The sequence below is a fragment of the Phaseolus vulgaris genome, chromosome 10, assembly GCF_051622355.1.
Source record: "Phaseolus vulgaris cultivar YP4 chromosome 10, ASM5162235v1, whole genome shotgun sequence".
Lineage (NCBI taxonomy): Eukaryota > Viridiplantae > Streptophyta > Magnoliopsida > Fabales > Fabaceae > Phaseolus > Phaseolus vulgaris.
Genome location: NC_143507.1, coordinates 43,701,294 through 43,720,190, shown reverse-complemented (window position 1 = coordinate 43,720,190; position 18,897 = coordinate 43,701,294). Strand labels below are relative to the sequence as shown.

General features: G+C 28.6%; 3 protein-coding genes across 3 annotated transcripts; all 3 read left to right on the top strand.

The window, feature by feature from the left end:
• The first annotated feature begins 3,992 nt into the window (after positions 1-3,992).
• On the top strand, positions 3,993-5,829 carry LOC137819145 (inorganic pyrophosphatase 2). Its single transcript, XM_068622909.2, has 4 exons — positions 3,993-4,236; positions 4,416-4,537; positions 4,655-4,856; positions 5,316-5,829. Exons 1-4 carry the CDS (start codon positions 4,099-4,101, stop codon positions 5,667-5,669), a joined length of 816 nt encoding a protein of 271 aa, XP_068479010.1. The 5' UTR covers positions 3,993-4,098; the 3' UTR covers positions 5,670-5,829.
• Positions 5,830-11,402: 5,573 nt separating this feature from the next.
• On the top strand, positions 11,403-13,094 carry LOC137818503 (inorganic pyrophosphatase 2-like). Its single transcript, XM_068621964.1, has 4 exons — positions 11,403-11,639; positions 11,761-11,882; positions 11,974-12,175; positions 12,565-13,094. The coding sequence occupies exons 1-4, from the start codon at positions 11,502-11,504 to the stop codon at positions 12,916-12,918; spliced, it is 816 nt and encodes a 271-aa protein (XP_068478065.1). The 5' UTR covers positions 11,403-11,501; the 3' UTR covers positions 12,919-13,094.
• A 3,722-nt stretch (positions 13,095-16,816) lies between these two features.
• On the top strand, positions 16,817-18,599 carry LOC137818502 (inorganic pyrophosphatase 2). The gene is made up of 4 exons (XM_068621963.2): positions 16,817-17,071; positions 17,196-17,317; positions 17,425-17,626; positions 18,080-18,599. The coding sequence occupies exons 1-4, from the start codon at positions 16,934-16,936 to the stop codon at positions 18,431-18,433; spliced, it is 816 nt and encodes a 271-aa protein (XP_068478064.2). The 5' UTR covers positions 16,817-16,933; the 3' UTR covers positions 18,434-18,599.
• The last annotated feature ends 298 nt before the right edge of the window (positions 18,600-18,897 follow it).

Sequence of the window (18,897 nt, the reverse complement as noted above, 5' to 3'; positions counted from 1 at the left end):
AGGCTCAAATTAAAAACAGGAATGTGGCCGTTTTATTTTACCCTCACCGAAAACCTTTCGGTGCGTCATGTTTAAAATTCAATCTACACCGTTGGATGAAATCATGTAGTTAGGCGAAAGGATCGGAGGGCGTAGGAGGATTGTCCTAAGAGTAAAACAAGGGAATAAAGGGAATATTCGACAGGGAATTGGATGCACTTGAGGAGCCTCACCTGAGTGTGAAATCCACCTCTCACTAACGCATGAGAATATTCTGGGTATAGTCCCATCAGTTAATTTCCTGAATTTCTTTTTTTTTTCTGTTATGAATTAATAAATATTGGATTTTAGAATCAATATTTACCTCTGTATAGATAAATTGTTTTAGATTTATAATAAATTTAAATAGTGTAATATATTTTAATCAAATGGTTTTTTATTGATGATGTCTTTCGAAAAATGATAGAATATTACTCGAAAATTCAAGATGATAAAAGAAATTGATAGAGATAACAATTCAGAAAATAATTATCATTATGAAAATGAAAATAAAATTAAAAGTGTGATTTGAAAGGATTGAGAAAGGATTTTTTTATATAGTTTTTAGATTAAAGTAAAAATAAATATTGATAGACGTGTTGATGTTTAAATTAAAATATATAATAACGTTATAATATTTAAATAATTTTATATCAATACTAATTTAAATATTTTATGAAATTTTTAATAAATTTAAATTACCATAAACGTTTAAACAATGAAATCAATTTAAATTTTATATATTCATTATTTAAAATTATAAAATTACTTATCCAAACAAAGATTATGATATTTTTTTTAATATAATTTGATTTATTAAATATGTTGTTATGTTGTTACGTTTGGAGTTATTTTTAACATATTAATGATATTTATTTAATATTCAAATATATTATTTATACTTGTCCAACGAACAACATTCAAATCATACTCTTCAAATGACTTAACTAAATTTTTATTTTTTATTCGTTCTCCTAAACTTACATAAAAAAGATAAATATCGTGTAAAGAATCTGTTATTGTTATGGAAAAATAAAAGGTAATTATTGACTAATTAATTATACTACTGTAAATAATTAGTTAGTTAATATATTTTTTTAAGTAAAATGTTTATATTAAAAAATAAATTTTAAATCTAAATCAATTTTATAAAATTAATTTAAAGATAAAAAATTATAGAAGCTTTGATATCTTTGTTTACCAAAACCCTCTCCAAAGCATATAATGTTTGTAATATCCTCTGAACGATGTTTTAAAGTGAGACATTTATTTTTTATTAGTATTAATTTTTTAAGAATCAACATTTTAAAATTTCAGGTTGTATTTAGCTAAAATATTTTTGTGTTATTCTATAGTTTATAATAAAATTTAACTAATTATATAAAATGTAATGTACAATTTTTTTATATATTTTTATGTAAATACAAAAATATCATTAAATAGAAATCAATTTTTAGAGACAAAAATAATTAGTCACTACACTAATTAAATTAAATATTATTTTAAATGTTAATAAATTATTGATATTTAAAATATTTTTTTATCATTAATAAAATTAGTAACTTAATTTTTAAATTGTTATCTAATTAATTATCAAAGTTTTAGCTACTAATTGTTTTAGACAGTTAAAATCTTAATAGTTAATTAAATATTAATTTAAAAATTAATTTACTAATTTTATTAATAATAAAAATTATTTTTGATATTAATAATTTTTTAAGTATTTAAAATAGTATATAATTTAATTATTATTGTGATTAACTATTTTCGATCTTTAAAATTATTTTCTATTTAATATTTTTTTTTTAAATTATATATTTTATAAAAAATAACTTTAAATTTAAATCAATCATATAAAATTGAATTTGTAAAGTGAGATTTACTCCATTAATTAATAATTAAAAAATTTATGTAAAAGAATAATATTTAATATAAAATATTAAGATGATATATTTATAATTTTCTACTTGTATATTTTTTATTTTACAATTTTTTGATAACAGGGAATGAACTACTAGATATAGATTGACTTGAAACATCTGTCTAATGAGAAACAATGACAAAGAAGGTCCTTGTAAATATCCCAGACACTTGTTATATTATAATTAACATTTTATTATTATTATTATTATTATTAACTTGTGTTTGATTGTGGTGTGATCCAATATTGATGTATTAATTAAAGTTTTATTATTATTAGTATGTGCTTGGTCAGTTCTTATATGATCACCATGTATAAGAAATAATTTTGACCTACTAATGGAAAATTATGATTCTGCCACCTCTTTTGCTTCACTTTTTTAATCCTCTGATTCTATATTAGAGGTTACATTACCATTATGCTAGTGTTTCTTTGCATCACCATTTTTATTAAATTTTTAACTCAATGCTCTATGATCAATTTTTGTTGTACTTAATTAATTTTATAATTAATTTTATTTATGTATTTATTTGTGTCTCCCTTTAATGCTAACACTTGTATGTTTTTTCACATAACATTTGTAGTTGTTCTCAACTTCTTTCCACGTATCGAAGGCTTTTCGACATACAAACTTTTATACTAACCAGTTTAATATCTAAATTTAACTTTTAGTTTCTACTTTAAAAACTTCACATATATTATAAATATTAACTTAGTCTTTAGGTGCTGTCAGATTTTTAACACTTTCTTTTTCACGTTAACACGAATATGATTAGATATTTATAAATAATAGAATAATAAATAAAAATAATAAAATACATTTTATTAGAATAAGTTCACGATACCATATATAAGATAAGAATTATCTTTATTTATACATTAAAAACTGAATCAATCTGTAATTGATAATATCCGAAAGAAACTTTATTAATAATTTAATTTTAGAATAAAAGATGTGTATGCCATTAATCTGAAATTGAGGTGATTGAATATTGAAGTGGAGAAAGTTGGAAGAAGATAAAAAAAATAAAAAATATCTAATCATAGAGCATTGAGTTAAAAATTTAATAAAAATGGTGATGCAAAGAAGCACTAGCATTAATGGCGTAGAAAAACAACATGCATGCATGTTCTTATGTAACCTCTGATTTAGAATGAGAGGATTAAAAAACTGAACCAAAAAAGGTGGCAGAATCAGAATTTTCCATTACTAGGTCAAAACCATTTCTTATATATGATGATGATATAAGAACTGACCAAGCAGATAATAATAATAATAATAATAATAATAATAATAATAATAATAATAATAATAATAAAACTTTAATTAATGCATTAATATTGAATCACGCCACAATCAAACACATGTTAATGAGGATAATAATAATAATAATAATCAAATATTAATTATAACAAGTGTTTGGATATTAACAAGGACTTCCTTTGTCACTGTTTCTGATTAGACAGATGTTTCACGTGAATCCCTAATCTATTAGTTCATTCCCTCTGTTATTAAAAATTTGTAAAATAAATAATATACAACTAGAAAATTATAAATCTATCATATTAATATTTTATATTGAATATTATTCTTTTATATAATTTTTTTTATTAATTTAAATCTATTAAAAATGTCATTAAATATTTTAAATACCATATCGTTGTTCAAATTGATAACTGAACGGACTATACCCAGAATATTCTCATGCGTTGGTGAGAAGTGGATTTCACACTCAGGTGAGGCTCCTCAAGTGCATCCAATTCCCTGTCAATATTCCCGTGTTTTACTCTTAGGTCCAATCCACCTACGCCCTCCGATCCTTTCATCAACCTATTTGATTTCATCCAACGGTCTAGATTGAATTTTAAACAAGACGCACCGAAAGGTTTTGGTTGAGTGTAAAATAAAACGGCCACATTTATGTTTTTAATTTTGAACCTCCATCTTTGCTACCACGAATTATCCGTGTAATATTCCTTTGGAATCTAAGATTCTTTTTCTCTTCATTCATTCACCATTACTATAAATAACCCTCTTTTATTTCCATTGCAGAACCAAGCCAAGAACCACCAATCTTCAGAGCACTATATACACACACCCAAACAGAGCCTTATTCTTCAGAAAGAAGCTTTCTCTTTTCCATTTACCAAAACAGATAATGTCTGGAATCGTGGTTGTTTTCGACTTCGACAAAACCATTGTGGATGTCGACAGCGACAACTGGGTGGTCGACGAATTGGGTTTCACCGATTTGTTCAACCAGCTTCTGCCCACCATGCCCTGGAACACTCTCATGGTAAGCCTTTTTTTTGGTCACGTTTTTTTATTAACTCTTAAATGCAATTTACCATGTGTTTTTAATTCAAACAAACTTTAGAATTGGGTTTATACTCTGTTTTGTTTAAACTGAACTTTGCAGAATGCATGGTTTGAATGATATGAATAACCGAGTTTTTTGGTTTTTGGTTTTTGAAGGACACAATGATGAAGGAGCTTCATTCACATGGTAAAACCATTAATGACATTGAAGAGGTTCTGCATAAGATTCCCTTGCACCCCAGAGTTATTCCTGCTATTAAAGCAGCTCATGCTTTAGGGTAACTAAATCTGCATCTCTCATACAAAATTATGATCATATGATCATGTTCTTTTATTTATATTTTTGGTAAATATGACTTTGTGGATTAAATTTACGGTGGCATTTGTTTTTTCAGGTGTGATTTGAAGATTCTGAGTGATGCAAACACGTTTTTCATTGAGACTATTTTGAAGCATTTGGGAATCAGGGAATATTTCTCAGAGATCAATACCAACCCCGGTTATGTGAATGAAGAAGGCAGGTTAAGGATTCTTCCTTACCATGACTTCAACAAAGCTTCCCATGGCTGCACTTTGTGCCCTCCAAACATGTGCAAGGTAAATACACAACTTCTTTTTCTATGTTGTTTTATCATTTGTCTAAATCATGACGAAAAATTTGCTTAAATGCATACAACAGTTGGCAACAATACACGTTTCTAGATATTGTTTTCAAGTTGATCTTAACTGGCTCTAGCTGATGGGATACTATTATTTCCATTTTTAATCATAAAGATTGCTGCTAACGTTACTCAAGTGTTCATGAGTCATGAATTGATCCTATAGATATGGAACTTGTCTCCTGAATTTTTGGCCTTAAAAAATACCAAATTTTTTCTTAACCAACCAAACATGCCATCCTGGTTTTCTCTCTGATATGAGCCTACTGGATTTGATTGAAATATAAAATAAAGAACAATTTTGACCTAGGCCCCACCAATATAGTTCATAATAAATAAAAAATTATGTTCAATTATGTTATGATTGTAAAATGTTATTTGATTTGAATGATTGCAGGGTTTAGTGATAAAGAGGATGCAAGATTCAATATCAGAAGAGGATAAGAGGTTGATCTATCTTGGAGATGGCAGTGGAGACTATTGCCCAAGTTTGAGGCTGAAAGAGAAGGACTTTATGATGCCAAGGAAGAACTTTCCAGTGTGGGACTTGATATGCAGAGACCCTTCACTTGTTAAGGCTGAGATTCATGGATGGAGTGATGGAGAAGAACTTGAACAAGTTTTGCTGCACTTGATCAGCAAAGTATCAATGGAGAACAATTCTCCCTTCATTACCTCTGATTGCAAGCTTCAGACTCTGTCACTGTCTGGTTTGGAGGCTTTGCCCAAAGTCCTACCACTTCGGCCATAAACACTTCTTAGTTTAGAATGTATCATAGTAACTTTTAAGCTTTTTTTTTCCAATTAACCTTCACCAAACCAATACTAAAGTTGCCAATGTTAATGGTGGAATTGGTCTTAAGTTGTGGACCACTGAAACTTCTATCAAATACCAATACATGTTTTCTATACATCTTTGGGAAATTTTTTATGCTCTGAACATTGTATTACTGTGGAAAACATTTGACTAGAATCTTGATTGACCAGAAATGTTGGTGGTGTTCCGCAGACATACCAAAGAACACTTTAGGTTACGTCAAGGATGCTTAACTAATCATTAACCCCATGTTTATGTGTCCAGTCATTAATTATTACAGTATTGATCACAAAAATTATATTTAAATTTATTTATTTATTTATTATTTATTTTTGGAGGACTAACTGGTAGACTCTGAATCCATCTTTAAGTATAGTAGATGAAAAAGAGATGGAATAATGAATTAATTTAGCAGTCTAATATCATCCTTAGTCACTTTAAATATGAGATAATTAACCTACATTGAAAGACAAATGTTCACCTTGTCTGACCTTATTATCCAAGTCAATGTTAATAATTATGTTTGACAAAAAATAATTAGTAGCAATAAGTCACTTTTGAAAAATCAAATTCTTAATTATTTTTTATCTTTTCCATATACATTTTAAAGCATGATTTATAAGACAGAAAATCCAAAACGATTATTGTAAGGTGATAGGTCCGGACCTGATTATATAATGAGTGAAGACTTGGTCGAATGATAACTTAATAATAGTCTTAATGGCTTACACCTGAGACTGGGCATGTAGGGCGATGAGTCTAGATTCGGCTATATAATGAGAAGATCGGTTTCTGAACCACAAGGCAATATGACGTTACTTTGACATACGTTAGGGAATGCAGAATCAGGAGGATTATGGTGGATTCTATCAATATATACTAGAGGAGGCCCTAACAAGAAGCAACATCTTTTAAATAATAGTTAAGGGTGCACTCACTCTTGACTATATTGAGTGTTATGGGCTTAAGGTCGCCTATACCTTTACCCCTCTTGTCTGAAACATTTTGGCACCCACCGTGGGACAAATAAAATCACACCCGCACCATCAAATTCAGGATTCAAAACAGAATGAGAGCAACACGACGAGTGGTAGCATAGGAAGAGGCGAATGGAGCCCTTCCGTCCAATACAACCCAGATATTGATGGAAATGATCGAGATAATGAGAAGACAAAATGATGAGCGTGCGGAGGAATTTCGAAGGACACATGAGGAGGCAAGATTAAGGATGGAGGATTCAATAAGGGTGCAAGAGCAGTTGTAGAGGCGAAACGAGGAGCTTCAGAGACAGATGGATGACCGCAACACGAATGGCCGCTTGGAGGAGGAAGTAGAACCAGCTTTTCAGCCCTTTTCGAAGGAAATTTTGAGTGAGTCGATTCCGCAAAATTACATGTTCCCTAAAATCGACTCCTTCAATGGGAAACAAAATCTGAATGACCACATTAAAAATATTAGGACTCAAAAGTCGATTTATGGAGGACCGGATGGATATAGGATGATGGATGTACATAGTGAGCATAACTGGATGGATATGTATTTAAACTGGTTTAGAGAAGGGAAGGAGCCAATAGACAGTGAAGCAGTGAATACTTTGAGGAATAATGTGGCAAGATATACTCTAATCCAAGGAGTTTGACACCACTATTGAGGTGTGTCGGCGAGCTGAAAAAAGAAAGGATAATGCATGAAGTTCATGAAGGTGTTTGCGTTAGGCATATTGGAGGTCGATCCTTGGCAGTAAAAGTGTTAAGGGCGGGGTTTTTCTTGTCTACGTTAAGAAATAACTGTTTATGGTATGAGAAGAAGTGTGATAAATGTTAGCGACACTCAAATGAGATAAAGGTCCCAGCAGAACGTTTGTATTCGTTAATTTTCCCATGGCCTTTTTATAAATGGGGAATCGACATATTGGGTACTTTCCCGATGTCCATACGACAATTCAAGTTTATAGTGGTGGCCATTAAATACTTCACCAAATGGGTAGAAGTGGAGCTATTAACAACGATTACAACAAAAAAATAAATTCTAAGTTTGTGTGGAAATCAATTGTTTGCTGATTTGGTGTGCCTAGGGAGCTAGTGTTAGATAATGGAAAACAGTTTGCAAGTCAAAAGTTAAGACGCATGTGTAAGGATTTGGGGATTCAACGGATATTTATATTTGTGGAGCATCCTCAGTCAAACGGACAAGTAGAAGCAGCAAATAAATTAATTTTACCAGGTTTGGTAAAGAAGTTAGGAACGACTAAGACAAGATGGGTAGAAATTTTACCTGAGGTAATATGGTCTTATCACACCACATAGCAGTCAACTACAAGAGCGTGACACGTGGGTATCGGGAAATGCAAGGAGCAGATGATGTGATGCGCAATAGGGAAACAATAAATGCAAACACATTTACCTGTAAAGTGTGTATGATCGGGCGACGAATGATAGAAGAATAAGCTACTATCACAAATAGCCTCAAAGCCTACACTTATGGCTAGAGGCATGTAAGGTGCACTCACTCTTGACTATGTTAAGTGTTATGGGCTTAAGGTCGCCTATACCTTCACCTCTTTTGTCTGGAACAATTACAATACCACATTTTAGAAGATTTTGGATTAAATATGTTTTTCATTCCTAAAATTTTTATATGAGATTGATTTTTATCTCTAATTCAAAATTTAGATATAATAAATATTTGTAGTAAGAAAACTATTAAAATGAGTTATTATCAATTTTTTTTAATGACAATTGAATTTTTGTTATATATACTTAAAAACCAAAAAAAAACATATTTAACTTAATATTTTTTTACTTTCACATAAATAATCTTTAATACTAATAATGAATTACAAATTCAATTCATATTTTAATAATTAAGTTTAGATTTAAATTTAACTTAGTTTGTATTTTAAAAACCCCACTTATATATAATATAAATATTGACTTAATTTTTAGTTATCGTAAAATTTTCTACATTCTCATCTCACATTAATTAATATATATACATATATATATATATATTATGTAAAATTAAATATTTGTGAAGTATAACAAATGATATATAAGTGCAACAAATTTGACCAGAATAAGTTTATATATCATATTAAAAATTTATTTTTAAAAGATTAACTTATAAGATAAGAATTATGATTGCTTATGCAGTAAACATTCAATTAATCTATCCGAAAGAAACTTTATTCATAATTTAATTTTAGAATAAAAGATGTGTATGCCATTAATCTGAAATTGAGTTGATTGGTTGAAGTGGTGAAAGTTGGAAGAAGATAAAAAAAATAAAAAAGATCTAATCATTGAGCATTGAGATAAAAATTTAATAAAAATGGTGATGCAAAGAAACACTAGCATAATGGTAATGTAACCTCTAATATAGAATCAGAGGATTAAAAAAGTGAAGCAAAAGAGGTGGCAGAATCATAATTTTCCATTAGTAGGTCAAAATTATTTCTTATACATGGTGATCATATAAGAACTGACCAAGCACATACTAATAATAATAAAACTTTAATTAATACATCAATATTGGATCACACCACAATCAAACACATGCTAATGATAAAAATAATAATCAAATGTTAATTATAACAAGAACCTCCTTTGTCATTGTTTCTGATTAGACAGATGTTTCACGTCAATCTATATTTATTAGTTCATTACCTGTTATTAAAAATTTGTAAAATAAATAATATACAAGTAGAAAATTATAAATCTATCATCTTAATATTTTATATTAAATATTGTTCTTTTATATAAATTTGTTAATCACTTATTAATGTGAATTTTTTTTATTATTTATGTTAAAAAAAAGTAGTGGGGACAAATTGAATTGATTTTTAATGATTGCTTTAAATTTAAAGTTTATTTTTTTTAAATATATAATTTCATTTAAAAAAATCGTTAAATAAAAATTAATTTTAAAAATATATAGTTTATCTCTTACATTTTCTTTTTCCAAAAAAGCATAGGAGGGACTAAAGTATGATGACATAAAGATATCAAAATTTTCATAAATTTTATAAGATTAAGTTGACTTCTTAATATAAACATTTTACATAAAAAAATATTAACTAATTAGTTATTTACTATAACCTAATTAATTAACCAATAATTACCTTTTATTTTTCCATAACAATAACAGATTGTTTACACGATATTTATCTTTTTATGTAAGTTTAGGAGAACGAATAAAAAATAAAAATTTACTTGAATCATTTGAAGAGTATGATTTGAATGTTGTTAGTTGGATAAGTATAAATAATATATTTAAATATCAAATAAATATCATTAATATGTTAAAAATAACTCCAAACGTAACAACATAACATATTTAATAAATCAAAGTATATTAAAAAAATATCATAATCTTTGTTTGGATAAGTAATTTTATAATTTAAAAAAATCAAATATATAAAATTTAAATTGACCTCATTGTTTAAACGTTTATCACAATAAGGTAATTTAAATTTATTATTATTTTGTATAAAATATTTAAATTAGTATTAATATAAAATTATTTAAATATTAAATCATTTATAATAATTTTTGAGTTGATCTTGATTAATATTAATTTTGTAATAAATTTTCAAACAAATTTCTAATAACATTGATAAAGTTTCTTCATAATTTTTGAGTTTTCTACAATTATTTAGATTAATATCAAAATTATTTTTATAATATTTTAAATAATTTTTTATAACTATTTAATTAATATCAATTGAAAATTTCTTTCATTTAATATTGGTAAAAAAAATAGTTACTATTAATATAATTTTTTTTTTCATTTCACATTGAAATAAAAAATTAATAAATTATTAAAAAAAATTGGTGTTAGATGATAGAAAATATCACTATAGAAATTTAAAAAAAAATGCTAATTGAAAAAATGAGTTCACATACATAAAAAGATACTCTATCAATATTGGTTGATATAAGTCTAACTGATATGTGATGAGAATGATAGATATCAATAATTTACTATCAAATCAAACTAACTTATATCTATTTGTTTTTACTTTAATATAAAAACTATATAAAAAAAAATCCTTCCAAATCACACTTTTATTTTTTATTTTCATCATGATACTTATTTTCTGAATTGGTTATCTCTATCAATTTACTTTTATCATCTTGAATTTTCGAGTAATATTCTATCATTTTTCAAAAGACATCATCAATAAAAACCATTTGATTACAATATATTACATTATTTTAATTTATTATTAATTCATAACAGAAAAAAAAAAGAAATTGACGAAATTAACTGAATACAGAATATTCATGCGATGTATTATTGTATGCGTTGGTAAGAAGTGATTTCACACACTCAGGTGAGGCTCCTCAAGTGCATCCAATTCCCTGTCGAATATGCCCTTTATTCCCGTGTTTTACTCTTAGGACCAATCCACCCACACCCTCCGATCCTTTCACCTATCTATATGATTTCATCCAACGGTGCAGATTTAATTTTAAATATGGCGCACCGAAAGGGATTCGGTGAAGGTAAAATAAAAGCGCAATATTTCTGTTTTTATTTTGAGCCTCCATCTTTGCTACCACGAACTATCCGTGTAATATTCCTTTGAAATCTAAGATTCTTTTAATCTTTATTCATTCACCATTACTATAAATATAACCCTCTTTTCTTTCCATTGCAGAACCAAGCCAAGAACCACCACTCTTGAAAGCACTGTACACTCACCCAAACAGAGCCTTATTATTCAGAAAAAAGCTTTCTTTTTTCCATTCACCAAAACAGATAATGTCTGGAATCGTGGTTGTTTTCGACTTCGACAAAACCATTGTGGATGTCGACAGCGACAACTGGGTGGTCGACGAATTGGGTTTCACGGATTTGTTCAACCAGCTTCTTCCCACCATGCCTTGGAACACTCTCATGGTAAGCCTTTTTGTTGTCACATTTTTTGGGTTTATACTCTCTTTTGTTTAAACTTAACTTTGCAGAATGCATGGTTTGAATGATATGAATAACCGAGTTTTTTGGTTTTTGGTTTTTGAAGGACACAATGATGAAGGAGCTTCATTCACATGGTAAAAGCATGAAGGACATTGAAGAGGTTCTGCATAAGATTCCCTTGCACCCCAGAGTTATTCCTGCTATTAAAGTAGCTCATGCTTTAGGGTACGTAACTATGCATCTCTCATACAAAATTATGATCACGTTCTTTTTTGGTAAATATGGATTAAATTTACGGTGACATTTGTTTTTTCAGGTGTGATTTGAGGATTGTGAGTGATGCAAACACGTATTTCATTGAGACTATTTTGAAGCATTTGGGAATAAGGGAATATTTCTCAGAGATGAATACTAACCCCGGTTATGTGAATGAAGAAGGAAGGTTAAGGATTCTTCCTTACCATGACTTCAACAAAGCTTCCCATGGCTGCACTTTGTGCCCTCCAAACATGTGCAAGGTAAATACACAACTTCTTTTTCTATGTTGTTTTATCATTTGTCTAAATCATGATGACAAATTTGCTTAAATGTATACAACAGTACACGTTTCTAGATATTGTTTTCAAGTTGATCTTAACTGGCTCTAGCTGACGAGACACTATTATTTCCATTTTTAATCACAAAGATTGCTGCTAACGTGACTCAAGTGTTCATGAGTCATGGATTAATCCTATAGCAATGGAACTTGTCTCCTTAATTCTTGGCCTTAAAAAATACCAAAATTTATTGTTTGCTCTCTGATATGAGCATACTGGATTTGATTGAAATATAAAATAAAGAATAATTTTGACCTAGGTCCCACCGATACTTATGATTGTAAAATGTAATTTTATTTGAATGATTGCAGGGTTTAGTGATAAAGAGAATCCAAGATTCAATATCAGAAGAGGATAAGAGGATGATCTACCTTGGAGATGGGAGTGGAGACTATTGCCCAAGTTTGAGGCTGAAAGAGAAGGACTTTATGATGCCAAGGAAGAACTTTCCAGTGTGGGACTTGATATGCAAAGACCCTTCAGTTGTTAAGGCTGAGATTCATGGATGGAGTGATGCAGAAGAACTTGAACAGGTTTTGCTGCAATTGATCAACAAAATATCAATGGAGCACAATTCTCCCTTCGTTTCCTCTGACTGCAAGCTTCAGACTCTGTCAGCCTCCGTTTTGGAGGCTTTGCCCAAAGGCCTACCACTTCGCCCATAACCACTTCTTAGTTTAGTGTATTTGAAAAAAATGTATCATAATAACTTTAAAGCTTTTTTTCCAATTAACCTTCACCAAAGCTATACTATAATAAAGTTGCCAATGTTAATGTTGGAATTGGTCTTAAGTTGTGGACCACTATAATTTCTATCAAATACCAATACATGTTTTCTATACATCTTTTGGGAATATTTTATGCTCTGAACATTGTTTTGTTTTACTGTGGAAAACATTTGACTAGAATCTTATTGACCAGAAATCTTGGTGTTCCGCTGACATACTAAAGAATACTTAAGAAACACTAGCATTAATGGCGTTGAAAAACAACATGCATGCATGTTGGGACCCTTGTTTGGTCATCTCCAGCTAATGGTAATGTAACCTCAGATATAGAATCAGAGGATTAAAAAACTCGACCAAAAATGGTGGCAGAATCATAATTTTCCATTAGTAGGTCAAAACCATTTCTTATACTCTGATGATATAAGAACTCGCCAAGAAGATAATAATAATAATAATAAAACTTTAATTAATGCATCAATATGATCACACCACAATCAAACACATGTTAATAATAATAATACTCAAATGTTAATTATAACAAGTGTTTCGGACATTAACAAGACCTCCTTTGTCATTGCATCTGATTTAGACATGTTTCATGTGAATATGTGATCTATTACACTTAAAAAAAAAGTTTTAACAGAGATTATTGAGAGTAACTTAATTTAATTTTAGAAATTAATTTAATTATGAAAGTTTTTTAACATTTAAGTTGAAGATCCCTCATCGACTATAGATTAAGACATTTCATTATATATAAGTGGGCGCAAACCTCACTTCATGAGCTGATTTTATGGAGTTGAGTTAAGTTTAAATTCCACTTTGTAATAATTCATTAAGTTCCAAGGTTATTCTAAAATTTCAGCAAAATAACGGAGGTTTTTTTAACCTTCGTTAAGTTTTAAAGATTTATTCTAAAATCTCAACAAGACAATGAAAGTTTTTTTAACCTTTGTTAAATTTCAAAGATTTATGGTAGAACTTCAATAAAATGCTCCAGATTTTTCAAACTTTAATAAATAAGTATAATTAAATCTATTTATAAATAAACCATTAAAAACTATATAGTTTCAATATATTTTATAACTAAATTTTCTAAAATTTTAAAAGCATAACTTTACAATACAATAAGTTTTCTAAGTTTTCAAAAATTTATTTTACACACATGACTTTGAAGTCCACATCTAACAGATAATACAATTATTTAGGATATATAAAGCAGTGATAAACATCAACTGTTGTCGAGCTAGGTAAGAATGACTTGTGACCCAAGTTGAGGTAGTAAGGTGATGGAAGAAACAATGATAGTGCCTTATTTTTCCTTAGGTATAATAGACATAGGTGTGACTAAATTATGATTCCTTGCTAGGACTGTCGTTGGTGGCTATTGAGCTTGTGTCGGGGACAAGTGTGTCTATGATGGAATAAAGAAGTCAGGAGGATCGTTAGAGATGGTGAAAAATAAGGTTGAAGGTTATTTCAGACGACAAGTCATTTTACGAAAATTTTGAAACTCGTGGTATTTTATGAAAGTTCTTAAACTCATGGTATTTACCAGAGGTTTTGAAACCCATGATATTTTACAAAAAATTTTAAACCCATGGTATTTAACAAAGGTTTTTGAAACCCCTGGTATTTTACGGAGGTTTCTAAACCCATGATATTTAATAAGAGTTTTGAAAGATTTGTCCTGAGGTTTAAAAAAACCCAGAAAACACCTTGCTGAGGGATGGTTTAACGAGAAAACTGCAACACTAGGTAAATGACTTAATAGAGATTTTAATCATGAATAATATAAAAATAAATACCCCGTTAAAACCATTTTTTCCTTTAGTGTTAGTTCCTTTTATTAAAATTTTGTAAAATAAATAATATGCAAGTAGAAAATTATAACTCTATCATCTTAATATTTTATATTAAATATTATTCTTTTATATAAATTTGTTAATAAGTTATTAATGTGAAATTTATATATTATTTATGTTAGAAAAAGCAGTGGAGTTAAATCTCACCTTACAAATTGAATTGATTTTGTATGATTGATTTAAATTTAAAGTTTTTTTTTTTAAATATATAACTTTTACTAAAAAAAATTAATAAATAGAAACTAATTTTAAAAATAATAAATAATCAATCACTAGTGATTAAATTAGATATTATTTTAAAGACTAAAAAAGTTATTAATATCAAAAGTAATTTCTATTATTAATAAAATTAATAAATTAATTTTTTAAATTAATATTTAATTAACTATTAAGATTTTAATTATCAACTTTCAAATATAAAACAATTAGTAGCTAAAACTTTAATAGTTAATTAGATAAAAGATTATTTACACAATATTTATCTTTTTATGTAAGTTTAGGAGAACGAATAAAAAATGAAAATTTGGTAAAGTCATTTGAAGAGTATGATTTAAATGTTGTTAGTTGAATAAGTATAAATAATATATTTGAATATCAAATAAATATCATTAATATGTTAAAAATAACTCCAAACGTAACAACATATTTAATAAATCAAAGTATATTAAAAAAATATCATAATCTTTGTTTGGATAAGTAATATTATAATTTTAAAAAATTAAATATATAAAATTTAAATTGATCTCATTGTTTAAACGTTTATCTCAACAAGGTAATTTAAATTTATTAATTTTGTATAAAATATTTAAATTAGTATTTATATAAAATTATTTAAATATAAAATAATTTATAATAAATTTCTAATAACATTGATAAAGTTTCTTCTTAATTTTGTGGGTTTTCTACAATTATTTAGATTAACATCAAAATGATTTTTATAATTTTTTAAATAATTTTTCTTATGACTATTCAATTAATATCAATTGAAAATTTCTTTCATTTAATATTGGTAAAAAATTTCGTTAATATTAATATAATTGCTTTTCATTTCACATTGAAACAAAAAAATTAATAAATTATTAAAAAAAATTGGTGTCAGATGATAAAAAATCACTATAGAAATTTTAAAAAATATATAAATTGAAAAATTGAGTTCACATACATAAAAAAGATACTCTATCAATATTGGTTAATTTATGTCTAACTAATATGTGATGAGAATGATAGACATCAATAATTTATCAAATCATAATAGTCTTAACAATATATAAATAAAAACTAACTTTATCTATTTCTTTTTACTTTAATATAAAAACAATATTAAAAAAATCCTTTCAAATCACACTTTTATTTTTTATTTTTATCATGATACTTATTTTCTGAATTGGTTATCTCTACCAATTTACTTTTTTATCATCTTGAATTTTTGAGTAATATTCTATAATTTTTCAAAAGACATCATCAATCAAAACCATTTGATTACAATATATTACATTATTTTAATTTATTATAAATCTAAAAAGAATTTATCTATATAGAGGTAAATATTGATTCTAAAATCCAATATTTATTAATTCATAACAGAAAAAAAAATGAAATTGGCGAAATTAACTGAACGGACTATACTCAGAATATTCTCATGCGTTTGTGAGAAGTGGATTTCACACACTCAGGTGAGGCTCCTCAAGTGCATCCAATTCCCTGTCAATATTCCCGTGTTTTACTCTTAGGTCCAATCCACCTACGCCCTCCGATCCTTTCGCCTACCTATATGATTTCATCCAACGGTCTAGATTGAATTTTAAACGTACCGAAAGGTTTTGGATGAGTGTAAAATAAAACGGCCACATTTGTGTTTTTAATTTTGAGCCTCCATCTTTGCTACCACGAAGTATCCGTGTAATATTCCTTTGGAATCTAAGATTCTTTTTTTCTTCATTCATTCACCATTACTATAAATAACCCTTTTTCTTTCCATTGTAGAACCAAGCCAAGAACCACCAATCTTCAGAGCACTATACACACACCCAAACAGAGCCTTATTCTTCAGAAAGAAGGTTTCTTTTTTTCATTCCCCAAAACAGATAATGTCTGGAATCGTGGTTGTTTTCGACTTCGACAAAACCATTGTGGATGTCGACAGCGACAACTGGGTCGTCGATGAATTGGGTTTCACCGATTTGTTCAACCAGCTTCTTCCCACCATGCCTTGGAACACTCTCATGGTAAGCCTTTTTGTTGCCACATTTTTTGGGTTTATACTCTGTTTTGTTTAAACTGAACTTTGCAGAATGCATGATTTGAATGACATGAATAACCGAGTTTTTTTGTTTTTTTGGTTTTTTAAAGGACACAATGATGAAGGAGCTTCATTCACATGGTAAAAGCATGAAGGACATTGAAGAGGTTCTGCATAAGATTCCCTTGCACCCCAGAGTTATTCCTGCTATTAAAGCAGCTCATGCTTTAGGGTACGTAACTCTGCATCTCTCATACAAAATTATGATCATCTTCTTTTATTTATTTTTTTGGTAAATATGATTCGTGGATTAAATTTACGGTGGCATTTGTTTTTCAGGTGTGATTTGAGGATTCTGAGTGATGCAAACACGTATTTCATTGAGACTATTTTGAAGCATTTGGGAATCAGGGAATATTTCTCAGAGATCAATACTAACCCCGGTTATGTGAATGAAGAAGGGAGGTTAAGGATTCTTCCTTACCATGATTTCAACAAAGCTTCCCATGGCTGCACTTTGTGCCCTCCAAACATGTGCAAGGTAAATACACAACTTCCTTTTTCTATCTTGTTTTGTCATTTGTCTAAATCATGATGAAAAGTTTATTAAATGTATACAACAGTTGGCAACAATACACGTTTCTAGATATTGTTTTCAAGTTGTTCTTAACTGGCTCTAGCTGATGGAACACTATTTTTTCCATTTTTAATCACAAAGATTGCTCCTAACGTGGCTCAAGTGTTTATGAGTCATGAATTGATCCTATAATGGAACTTGTCTCCTGAATTCTTGGCCTTAAAAAATACCAAATATTTTCTTAACCACCAAACATGCCATCCTTGTTTTCTCTCTGATACGAGCCTACTGGATTTGATTGAAATATAAAATAAAGAACAATTTTGACCTAGGCCCCACCAATAGTTCATAATAAATAAAAAATTATGTATAATTATCTTTTGATTGTAAAATGTTATTTTATTTGAATGATTGCAGGGTTTGGTGATAAAGAGGATCCAAGATTCAATATCAGAAGAGGATAAGAGGTTGATCTACCTTGGAGATGGGAGTGGAGACTATTGCCCAAGTTTGAGGCTGAAAGAGAAGGACTTTATGATGCCAAGGAAGAACTTTCCAGTGTGGGACTTGATATGCAAAGACCCTTCAGTTGTTAAGGCTGAGATTCATGGATGGAGTGATGGAGAAGAACTTGAACAAGTATTGCTGCAATTGATCAGCAAAGTGTCAATGGAGCACAATTCTCCCTTCATTACCTCTGATTGCAAGCTTCAGACTCTGTCACTCTCTGTTTTGGAGGCTTTGCCCAAAGCCCTACCACTTCGCCCATAACCAGTTCTTAGTTTAGAATGTATCATAGTAACTTTTAAGCTTTTTTCCCAATTAACCTTCACCAAACTTATACTATAATAAAGTTGCAAATGTTAAATGTTGGAATTGGTCTTAAGTTGTGGACCACTATAATTTCTATCAAATACCAATACATGTTTTCTATACATCTTTGGGAATTTTTTTTTTTCTCTGAACATTGGATAACATTTGACTAATCTTGATTGACAAGAAATCTTGGTGGTGTTCCGCAGACATACCAAACAACACTTTGGTTATTGATGTTTTGCTTCAACTTTAATTTTGGATCAATATCATACCACCATTTTTTTTTGTCTCTCTCTATTTTTTTTTTGTGATTTCATTGAATTTTTACTGAGTCTTCTTTTCTTCTTTTTACTATTCTTCTTCAAAAACTTATGGAGACAAAAGTATGAGATAATAACAGAATACTTATATATCTACTG